The 12805-nt window shown below is 31.3% G+C and overlaps 2 protein-coding genes across 3 annotated transcripts in view; both read right to left on the bottom strand.

Moving 5' to 3' along the window:
* Nucleotides 1–12805, bottom strand: part of LOC127716385 (serine/threonine-protein phosphatase with EF-hands 2-like) — a 214437-nt gene that overhangs the window by 14179 nt on the left and 187453 nt on the right. The gene's annotated exons all lie outside the window — the stretch shown is intronic.
* Nucleotides 1–12805, bottom strand: part of LOC127716389 (dachshund homolog 1-like) — a 53645-nt gene that overhangs the window by 32248 nt on the left and 8592 nt on the right. For both annotated transcript variants that reach the window (XM_052222574.1, XM_052222575.1), the window contains exon 2: nt 6947–7065. In XM_052222574.1, coding sequence (XP_052078534.1) covers nt 6947–7065 — 119 coding nt within the window. The remainder of the gene's footprint in view (nt 1–6946; nt 7066–12805) is intronic.

The raw sequence follows: 12805 nt of genomic DNA, 5'->3' as shown, positions 1-12805 counted from the left end.
CAGAAAACAAAACAAAAATTCCATATGAAATAAACAACTGTTTAACCAGAATGCTTTGTGCAAAGGAAGTAAGGTTAAGAGCGGTTTTAACGTAATAATCTACATTTCATTTTCTGCTTTTGACATTTCTTTTTATTTTAGGGAGGGGGTTATATAGAAATTTTCAAGGCAGATAAAAACTAATTCTAATTGATCAAAACATCACAAAATATATGTTGAGTATAATAAATTGATTTAAGAGTAGCAGTCCATTCAGGTTTAATTAACAAACTTACAAGAGAATGATTTTTATAAATACAAATATTTCTTGTACAGATGTCATAATTATAGGTTTTCTTTGATTTTTATGCATCGTTTGACTTCTCACATGTGACTAAACTTGTTGATATGGACTCACTAACCTCCAAATAATCTTAGAAAACGTCTAATTACGTCTTAGATAAAAATCAAACGTACTTCATTAGTTCAACGATACTTTTCATTCCGATAATTTTTAATGTGTGTTTCCGTTTGTTCTTTTCTCTGTCTGTATTGATTACCGGGTTTCTTTACTCTCAAGTTAGTATTTATAATTGAATGCATAAACAAAATATAAACTGATTCAGTAATTAAACATAGATTGTACTTATGTTTTTATGAACTAATGAAGTTCATGTTTAGTTCAAAGGTATGCAGCTTCTATCAAAAGAACACAAAAAAGAATCTTTTAAGTTGAACATTCCCTCTAATATTCTTGAAACCAGGAAAGCTTTGAAACCTCACATACATTCTACTAAAAAGGAATAAGCAGTTGTAATGAATTAGAACAAATAGGAATTTTACATACTAAAATTTTGACTGACCAATGGACAAAGACAAATCTGAAGATGAAACTGTCTTGGATGTTCTCAATCAGTCTGAAATACAGTTATTGACCAAATTTAAATTAATGATTAAGATATTTATTAGAATTTGCAGAAATCTAACCTTTTTTAAAATTACTTTCCTACTTAGAGCATAAGTTGCTGTGTAGAATATTAAACACTCCCTACAAACTAACTAACCTTTCCAATTAGTACAAAGTTACAAGAGTCTTGCACAGATGCCCCAAAGATTAATTCAAGAAGTGTTTATTTAATTGTTTATTTGTTTTTTCATTACTTTAGGTGAACCACAAATTAAAGTGTTTTTCTTTAGTCTTATATCTAGAATTCAATAAAACAACAAAATCAAGTATAAACAAAATTCAATTTTCCTCCGTTTTTCAAAATTTTTACCTGCAGAAATAAATGACCAACAGCAACAAATGTCTAATATTGTCCAAAAAAAAAAAAGAAGCAAATTTGTTTATTATTTTTTGTACAGTGTAATATCTTTATTGGACACTAACATCTGAGTAGCTGAATTGTTTGAAAAATATGTTACAAAAAACTAATTCTCTCAATTTACTTTCCTCTGTTGGGCTGGTCCAACAAGAACTTTTCACATGAGTTATATTGACTTAGATGAACTCCACTTCAAGCCACGATTATCATTCAACAATTCACTTTATGTCAACTTGTAACAAACCCTAAACCACTTATTAAGAATGCTTACAAGCTAACGTCTCAGTGCTTTAAGTCAATTTAGTGCAAGCTCTCTGTAATGTAATCAAATTTCTATAAATCAGTTTCCAGTCTGGTTTATCAATTTGGAACCATGATTATTTATACAAAATGCACAAATTATCATCAATTCATGCATAAATGTTTGTAACACAATCTCTTAACTTATTCTCCAATAATCCAACTTATCTTATCCAAAAATTACATACAAATTAAAGCACGAAATTAAAACCAAAATTCTATTTGATTTGATAAATCTCTGATAAAAAAGTGATAATTAGATGTAGAAACTTTCTCCTTAGCCTTGCTGAGTTTAATTTGCAAGATGTTTTACAGGAAATGTTTATTTTTTTAATGCAAAACCAAGTGCAGTCACATATTTTGTGCATTCAGTTAAAAAGAGATTAAATCAACTAACTTTGTACTGTGATGTTCCTCTTCAAATTATTCTGTTTTCTGAGCTTGTTTTCGTCGTACTCTTAAGGAATGGTTTTATCATCCCTTTTTGATCATTAAGTTTTGTATCATAAGCTGACCAAACCAAAAACAGGTCCTGGTGCCAAATAAATGAAAACAAAAGGATCATACCAACAAAAGGGGCTCTGTTATCTTGATAAGAGAGCTGATGATCAAGAGGGTTTTCTTTAAATGGATGAGGAAAAAAATATAATGTGATAAATATCACTCTCAATTTGAGAGATCGTCAGCTGTGAAAGAGGATCTCATATTATCAATAATTATCACTTTCAATTTGAGAGATCGTCAGCTGTGAAAGAGGATCTCATATCATCGATAAATATCACTCTCAATTTGAGAGAATGTCAGCTGTGAAAGAGGATCTCATCTCATCAATAAATAAAACTCTCAATTTGAGATATCATCAGCTGTGAAAGAGGATCTCATATTGATAAATATCACTCTCCATTTGAGATATCATCAGCTGTGAAAGAGGATCTCATATTGAGAAATATCACTCTCAATTTGAGATATCATCAGCTGTGAAAGAGGATCTCATATTGATAAATATCACTCTCAATTTGAGATATCATCAGCTGTGAAAGAGGATCTCATATCATCTGTCATAGAGAACTGAATTATTAGCTTACAAATAAGACATGTTGATCAACTACAAAGAAGCATTACATCCTTGTGCTTTGTCAGTTAGAACAATCAAAACACATATCTCCTTGTTCTTGTATAGCTATACAACTGCTTGGTGGCTTACTACATAAATATTACAGATCTCACAAAATATCTTACAACTAAAATTGATTGTAAGTCATGAACAATTCAGTATATTTAAGATCAATTTCAGTTGTAAGATTTTTTGTGAAACACAGATCTGCTAGCTTATTGCCAAACAGGCAAGATAATGCTTATTTGCTAAAAAGGCCTGTAAAAACTGCAAGTTTACTGGACACTTTGATCAAGTTTGTTTGTATATTGACCTGACTGAAACACAAAGGATAGAAGATATTTATTAAACTCAATTAAAACTAATAGATTGGGGCCCTCCAATTTTATTTTTTTTTTGCCATTAAAAGCAAACCATTCAAATTACATTTTGTATCAAAAAAGACAAAATGAAGTGACTAACTCCTCCTGACCTTTACAATATCTTAATTTGATTTACCTAAATCTATTTGTTATCACCTAGTTAAATTTCTATTGTTTCATTTAAACGATAAATTAATCAGACACTCCTTAGATCTGGGGACAAACAAAGAAACCTGGGTCAGTAAGTGTTAATAGAGCTGTCATTCCAAGTTACAATCAAATCTGACTTTCCCTTGTTGATGAATTACACACACCTCATATAAACAGTCTTTATTCAATCTATTTCCAATGTTGCAGAACAATTTATTACAGTTGTTTTGATAAGTGTCACCATGTAATTGTATTTTCTCATTAGTACATATCAAAGTCAGTTACAACCTGTATAATTTGACCATTGACTTCCGCTTAATATAGTCAAATGAAAAGTTGGAGGTCTATTGCCATGATTAAGATGTTTGGAGGTCTATTGCCATGATTAAGATGTTATTAAAATGACTTTTTTGTTCTGTATCATTGACAATTTCTGTATTCTAGCTTTCATTGATTGATTGATTGCTGATTGCTTTGTGTCCAGTGGCAGATATTACATGATAATGCTGCACGATGAGAGGTTAATTAATTGGAACAAAAAAAAACACTTTGTGTTGACCCACACTGGCTAAAACAGATTTGAAACATGCCACATTAAAGAGATAACAAAAATTACCAAAGTGTGCAGAAATACAATGCCGGTGTACTCAGACAAATTATTACCACTGCAAGTCTATCAGTCTTTGCTCTAACTACTTGAATGAGACAAAATGACGAATTTTAAAGACTTAAGCTTCAACCAGAAGGGGATCAACCCTCAAGTTCTCCCACTATAATGCATTTTCATAAAACTTGTTGGACCTACACTCTTTTTAACCCCTGCTGAAGTAAGATTCAACAACTCAAATTTGCCTGTAAGATTGGATTAGGATTTTCCTATAAGATTAGATTAGGATTTCCCTGTAAGATTAGATTAGGATTTCCCTGTAAGATTCGAATTAGATTTCCCTGTAAGATTAGATTAGGATTTCCCTGTAAGATTAGATTAGGATTTCCCTGTAAGATTAGATTATGATTTCCCTGCAAGATTAGATTAGAATTTCCCTGTAAGATTGGATAAGGATTTACCTGTAAGATTCGATTAGGGTTTCCCTGTAAGATTCAATTAGAATTTCCCAGTAAGATTCGATAAGGATTTCCCTGTAAGATTAGATTAGGATTTCCCTGTAAAATTCGATTAGGGTTTCCCTGTAAGATTCGATTAGGGTTTCCCTGCAAGATTAGATTATGATTTCCCTGTAAGATTAGATTAGGATTTCCCTGTAAGATTAGATCAGGATTTCCCTGTAAGATTCGATTAGGATTTCCCTGTAAGATTGGATTAGGATTTCCCTGTAAGATTGGAATAGGATTTCCCTGTAAGATTGGAATAGGATTTCCCTGTAAGATTGGATTAGGATTTCCATGTAAGATTCGATTAGGATTTCCCTGCAAGATTCTATTAGGATTTCCCTGTAAGACTCGATTAGGATTTACCTGTGTTGAATGTTATCAAGCCATTAATTTATTTTCCAAATCACCAACCTACACCATTTTGATTCATTCATGTAACAGAACATGGATTGTTATATAATTCTATTTACTAAAAGCAGGTGTCCAGTTCCTTTGATTTTAAATATCAAACTTTAATTAGACCATCTGTAAGTCGTACTTTAGTTACAAAAAGTATAATGTTTCCATCAATGCTGACAATGGCAGATAATTGACAATAAACAAATGTAATATACAATGCACAGTTCCATTTGGAAACAAAACTACAAAATATCCAGCATTCAAGCTTCTCTTTTAGGCAAGACATGATCTAAGCTTTTCAATATGTGCTTACCTTCCAGAAATCTCTCATAGTCATCATATTGAAAATTTCTCATATTTTGAAAGTTAAATAACAAGTACATCCATGCATTGTGAATGCAGTGGTTGGGAAAAGAGGGACTTAAATATCTACCATGAACACGTTAACTGAGAAACACAGTGAAAAGTTTGTCATTAGTGGTTCAACAAATGGACAAAATTCTTACAAAATACAGCATCTGTCCAGCCATAATATAAAAACATATGAGAAAATTTTGAACATTCTTCCTTTCCCATTTCAAATTTCCCATTTCCCCAAAAAATATTGAGTGAATGGAATTTTGCTTATGTCATTCTTATATATGAACAAAAACTAAATATACCTAAGTTTTTGTGATTATAGTATTATCAATTTCAGATTTTTCTTGTCATTTTTCTCTGTTCCCTTATTATTGTGCTTTGGGTAAAAACTTCTATATTTCTACAGATTTCTTTGAAACCTTATAAACAAATGGATTTTTTGTTTTATTATGTAACAATTTGAAACAAAACATAATCAGTTTTTGGTGATGATTTGTTAGAATCTAAATGACAGATGTGTGAATGTTGTTTGCCTTTCATTGCTGTATTAAAGTGGTCTAATAAGCAAGAGCTCTGAGTAAACATGTAAATGCCCTGTAAACCTTAATAACTCTGCTTTGTTTGCTTTTATTTACATAAAACCACAATCAAATTGCACTTTTTCCTATTCAAATATACATTAAAAGAGAGAAATATATCTAATTGACTGAGAATGATTATAAGCCATTTGTGTTATTTCAAATGAAAATACAATCTCAATTAAAGTATAAAGGGAACGTTTGACTTCTATTGTTTACACAAATGACAAGGTGCCAATAATTCTTGGGTGCGCTCTATTACAAAATGATTCAGTGTTAATGAGATATTATGTATTTGCTACAAGGTATTTAGATTAGAATGGTATAAATTTACATTTACTGTCAAACTTGTTTGATTTTCTTCATATGGATAATTAGGAAAAGACAATGCATACGGTTTAGAGATTTGAAACAAATTGTACATTTATTTGAGCTGTCAGAAATTACTAATTTCTAAATAAACTGTTGCTGTAGAGCTGTTTAAATTATTGATAAATATTTTTTGTAATATAATTTAAATCAAAATTCTGTTTCACTAGCAATTATTTATGAATTAACATTCTGTGCCTTACAGGTGTATTACGGCACGTAATTTTTGACCATTATATTTATAATCAAGTTTTTGAAGGGGAACATACTTAAAACTTCTACAGTATCTAAGTTCTGAACTGGATTGATAAAAAAAGTTATTTCTGGTCACTGGACCAACCCCTTAATTCATCTTAATACAAATGTTGTTATGCATATCATTCAAATAAAAATAAATCAAGAGTACACTGCAGATGCTATTCTTTAAACAGGTCATTAAAATATACAATGTTATAACTCTTTTTTCACTCCTCGTCCCCTTTTCAATCCCTAAAATAAAAAATAATACATATATAAACTAGACTGATAGTATATAACAGGCTATTATTTCAACTTGGAATTATTTTTAATTATGGAATTTGCATAATTTCTTGTGCTTGAAAATTTAAATAAATTCCATGTTTATTCTGTATTTTAATGTTCTGTGCGGCGCACAACACTTTCTATTACAAAGAAGAATGCACATTTTCAATAGAATGTACTGTGCGGCGCACACCACTATCTATATAAAATACATTGTATGGAAAGTGTTATGCGCCGCTCAAAACATTATAATACAAAATAAACATGGAATTTATTAAAAATTTCAAGCACAAGAAATTATGCAAATTCCATAATTGAAAATAATTCCAAGTTTAAATAATAGTCTGTTATATATACAGTTGGTGCTATACGTACCAAAAAGTCTTGGGTCATATTGGAAGTCTGTATCCAGTCTGCTTTTCTTCAGTTTCTCTAGTGTATCTGGACTAGCATGAATTGATGGACTTCTCTTTGGTGGTCTTCCTGGTCTGGCACTAAAACAGAAAGGTTCACATTATAAACAACAGAATTTATCAAAAAATGTCAAATTCAGAAGAGATGTCCATGTTGTGCAAAGTTTTTCAAATTCTACCTTGCTATATATATTCTGTGGTATTTGTTTGTCATATCTTACAGTTTTTTGTTATTTCGAGAATTTGCTGTCGGTAAGATTTTTCATAGATTCTTGAATTTATCCACAACTTTTTAGACTTTGAGTGATTAAAAGCTTGGCATACTATATAGACACCTGTCTCTTGTTTAAGACCACATGTTTATCTCCATCTCACTCTATTATACATACATGTATATATATGGGTATGCCTTTCGTTTTTTGTGTCATTCAATGGTTTGCAGTCTCAGTGATGTATACATATGTTTTGAATCCAAAATTTAATATGATATAAAAAAAAGCCAAGATTACTGATTGTTAGTTGCTTTACACTCAAAGGCAAGTATTTTACAATATTCCGAAAATAAAAAAGTTTTTCGCTTTCTACAATAACTTTATGCAATTGTAGACTTATTGCTACATTTCAAGATTTGTAAATGTATGGTGCACTTTCATGATGGATAAAATCTTTGACTGCTTCTTCAAAAAAAAAATGCTAATTGAATTATCAAAGCTAACAAAAGTAAATCTTTTTTATCTTTAAAATAAATTACAATCAGCATAAAAAACTTAGATTACACTGAATTCTGCCCTGTAAATTAGTATGATTGTTATAAATCAACTTAATTTATGACAATTTCAAAGTATTTATAAAGCTGCACTTGTTGAAGTAGATACTACAATATTTTACAGTAAAAATGTATTAGATTGTAGTATGTTTCTATAAATTCCACATGTGTGTGTAAACCATACTGCAATTAGTACGAGATCAAAGGGAATATTCTTGAGTTGCCATTTAGATGTTTATACTGTGTAAATAATTTAAAATACTTGAAAACAAGGGAAAGATTTATTCAAAATGTTAAAATTATTTAAATAAATTCAATAAAATATGGGTAATGTTTTATTTGAATAAGTAAGTAAATACAATATAAAACATTTGATGAGTATTTTAAATCTTTACGACCTATATTTGGTCTGAAAGATAAAAGTTATTTCAGCTAATAAACTAAATGTACTAAACTGACAATAAACTTCTCAGTCGCAATTCCATTCAAAACTTTCACTTAAACCAGAGACATATATACACATATATGTCTCTGCTTAAACCGACTCCTCATTTTTGGTATATGAACTCCCCAAGTGTAAGAGTAAGACTGGATGATGTCCTTTTTTAAATGAATGTGGGAACTGTTCGAATACTGTTTTTCTAACTGTCGAGCAGTGAACCAGGATCCGAGGCTTACCCCGATTTGGCCTATTCAGGGGCGGATCCAGGATTTTGGAAAGGGGGGGCGTAGTAATGAAGTTTGACGAGCGGAGCGAGGCGAAAATTTTTTTGGGCCTTTTTTTTTACTAAAAAACATAAAATAAGTGTAAAATGCATTTTATAGTTAAAGTGGAGGGGTTGGACATTTTTGGTGCCGTATTCTCTCCATTAATTGTCTATTATAAAATGATTGGATGGATCCAAAGCTATGTACTAATTAATTTATTTGATGTGGGATTTGTCAGTAAAAAATGGACATAGAAAATTTCGTTTGTTGTATGCATGGTTAGTTAGCATAACCTCACAGATTTCTTGTTGTAAACAAGATATACGGCTATTCTATGAAATTTACAATACGACCGACACGAAGAAAGACAAACAAGCAATTTTTATCCAAATGTTTGGTTGAAATGTTTAAACCAACAAGGGAAGTGAGGGGGTTCCAAATCAACCAAAGGCTACTAATGAGTCGGAAATGACAATTAAGTTGTGAATGACTGTCGACACATGAAGACATATAGGCCACACCCAACAGCAGGTTGCAGTCGGGCCTTGAAAAAAGTATTCAGTATATCAGTTCGGCGAAACAGACATTCCGGTCAGATATGGGATTCACATGCAACCCCCCCCCCCCCCCCCCCAAAAAAAAAAAAAATTACGCCCGTTTTTTATTCATCATGTTCATTTAATGCTAAATGATTTTGTTGAAAATATTTTTTTCTAATAGCAAAAAAGTGGACAAGATTATTGTTTTAAATCCAGATACGGCCAGAATTATTGTTTAAAGCAAAAATCAAGGTCAGATTTTTTTCTCTGAAATATCTCAGACTGCCCCCTCAAATAAAATGGTCCGTACCTTAGACTTTAAATCTGTATTTAGAGCTTACTAACTGGGGATCACTATTCAGCAATGTTATTAATGGGCTGGCGCGTGTGGGGTTAAACATGTTTTCGTAGGTAAATAATATTGCTGTGGAACTTTTTTTTCATGAGAGTGTAATAGAGTATTACTTTCTGATGGTTGGAATTGTGAAATAGAAGTCAATACGTTCTTGCTCAATACTTTGTCGCTTTGAAGGCGTCATGCTTGTCATCCTCAGCCTAAGCAATGTATTACTGTAATTTGAATTTCAAAATGACTGAGTGACGTTTTTTCGACGTACTGGTCAACTCCACCGTAGCGAATCACATGACTTTGACATAATCAATAATATATTACAGTAAAAGTGTACGAGCGAAAACTATCTTTATAAGTTAAGAATTGTCGCATAAAAATTGAATACACGGGAAATGGCAAAGTTCGCGAAGTCTAGTCTGATTAATCATTTTACAAAAAAAAAAAAAAAAAGTGCAAGCAAAGGGGGGGCGTACGCCCTCTACGCCCCCCTCTGGATCCGCCACTGCTATTAATATATTAGTATGGTGATGCTTCAGAAAGGGGAAGGAAACTGCAAACATTGTGTTACTAATATCTATTCGTACGCAAAACGTAGAGGTTACCTAATATGTATATGCTTTTTGCAAATTCAAACAAAAGAGATCGCTTGGTGAATACATATGTAAGCTTAAAATTTATTGAAATGTGAATCGTTTTATTTGTAGCAAATTATTGAATTGGAAATACTTAAAAATTCAATTCATTTTACGCTGCAAGACTTTTATAAATGTCTACTACATTCTTACTGTAAACCCGATACAGGGAGTCTATGCCAAGGACCTTCAGTGTCGCTACAGATGATGAACCAAGAATAATACGTCACAGCTTTCCTCGTTTAAATATCATTATTAAAATTAAAAATGTTTGTGAAATTGAAATGGTTCAAATTTTCAACAGATTTAGATCGAGATATATTTAATGGATACAATTTCACTTTTTGAAAAGAAATATTAAGAGTTAAATTGTTGAGCATACACCATCCAAGTCATGGACAGTCAATCATAGATATATGGTATAATCTTTGAAGTTGACAGTAGACGGCAAATTTCATCCATGGATCACTTATTTAAATGAAAAGGCAATAGGTATCATACTTAGAATGAAATAAAAATTCAAATCCTATCTATCTCCATAACCTGTTGACTCTGATTAAATGGCTGAATTAAAGAAAAAAGATTAAATTTTAATTCAACATTCTGTGTCTGGCTAGCAGCAGGTGTCACACCACAAATCGTTATCTGCATCACAATGAATCACAATGGCGACTTTATCATTGTTACAAACAGAGTTAGCAACATTAACACACCAACACGTTTGACGTTTGTTTTTCAAAGAAAATGGAAGCTATTATTGTCAAAAAAGATTGTAACTCTTATGAATCTCATTTCTAAAGTATAAGTTTACTATTTTGGAAATTGAAATTCTTTGTTTGACGAATCTTTGTAGAGAGATAATCATATTCAATCCGTATTCCAACATTTGAATCAAATGTTTAATTCCATTGTACTATTAAATGAATATATTCAATGTGATTTAAGCTTGCAAAACGAGCAATCAGTTCTAGACCTGCCCACACGTATTATTAATACAACACCGCCTCTTGTCACTTTAGCTACATTTGACAACCACTCTAGAATTAACATAAATAAATTTTGGTCTATTGTTAGGCATGCAAAACACTTATTGAATTCGTATAAAATAGGTAATTAAGAATGCAATTACAAGAGATTTAATCCGTAAGAACTTTTGTTACTCGAAATGCGAAAAGATACATATCGAATGCAGCCGGCTGTATGACAAGGGCACCAATTAAAGGGAGATAAATCTTAACTTTTGGGAAATATTATTCAAGTATCTACTGCCTATAAGCGATTCCATTGCACGATTTAATGCAAGATTAAAGTAACAATTGTTCAAATAAATTTTAAAATATAAAAGTTAAGTAATGCAATACAATTTGCTGTCCAATCTGTAATGTTAATTAAATATTAAACAACATAACTGTCATCAGAGTTACCTCCCATTCTGTTAGAAAATTGAATCTCCCCTTGTCGATAAGATCTTCACAAAATATGAATTACACCATGGGATTTTATTCTTATGAATGTAAACAATCGAACTGTACCTGGCTGACTCCCATAAAAAATAAAACAGTATGTTTATTTAAATATTTTTACACCTATTTATGTTGCTTTTTGACGGGACAATAAACAGATACCCGTTTCACTAAGAGTGAAATCTGATCTCCTTGCCAATTTATCTCATTTGAGTGTAATTGATTTTTTTCAGTTATAAAGCCGTCCGTTCATCTCCATATTTTTGCGTCTGCATAAAAAGTGAAAAATGACTCTATGCCTGTTGGAAATAAATATATATTTGAATATTCGACTCTTCAAATCTATGAACTCCTCACCTATTGTTATTTTTCTCCACATTCGTCATAAGAATTCTAATTAAATTCTAGATTAAATTAGGATACACCCAAAATGTATCATCCGTTTGTTGAAATATTTCAGTTGAACAAAATGAATAACATCACTAATTTTGATATAAATGTAAAAGGTTTTAAATACCACAAAAGTTGAATTTTATTGAATTGGATATGATATAAAGTAATTGGATATTAGTCATGTTCAAATGGTAGGTATTGTATTGCAAGATAAACAAAGGATTGTTTTGAACCTGGAGTGTACGGATTTCTTCCTCTTAAGCACATCCTTTTGTAATATTATATAATATGTCGTCTGTATTCAGTAAATAAATATATATTGAATCATCAAAAATATGAAGAAAGAAAATTAAATCGTCTATATTTTCTCAGAAATGTCAAATTAATTATCAAAACTGGCCATAAACATTAGTGGACAAAAGGTTGGACCGACTGCATGATTATGCCCCCTCAGTCCGTCTACTTTCACTTCGGAACCGTTGGTTTACTTTAGCAAACCAGAAATACACCAAAAAGAAAGGATTGAACTTTTTAAAACTTAAGAATAACTGTGGTAAAACATTATAGTGTCAACGGAACCGGGTCAACGCACATCCGGGATTGGTAAAAAAAAAACGCTAGAAGTTTAGGCCCGACTGGACCGATATGGTTCCAACATCTGAGGGAGTATCACTATCGCTTAAATATTAAAACAATGAAAACAAATAAAAGTTTAACAACCCTTTTTGTGTAGAATTCAATTACAGTATCGTCTCGTGAACCTTCGACCATATAATATCATCATGTCTTTAATATCAAACAATTCACGCAAGTCTCGCGATGGCGTAAGATGCTTAGATCATAACTGACCATGAAATCACTTTATAAGTTGCAGAAGACCAGTTGCGAAGATTCAGATTTGTAAGATTTTGCTCATGGAGGTTGTACAGTTCTACATGGACGAACCTCTATGGGAACAAGTAAAAATT

Source organism: Mytilus californianus, unplaced genomic scaffold (genome assembly GCF_021869535.1).
Source record: "Mytilus californianus isolate M0D057914Y unplaced genomic scaffold, xbMytCali1.0.p SCAF_9, whole genome shotgun sequence".
NCBI classification, from domain to species: domain Eukaryota; kingdom Metazoa; phylum Mollusca; class Bivalvia; order Mytilida; family Mytilidae; genus Mytilus; species Mytilus californianus.
This window is presented reverse-complemented; position numbering and strand designations above follow the sequence as displayed.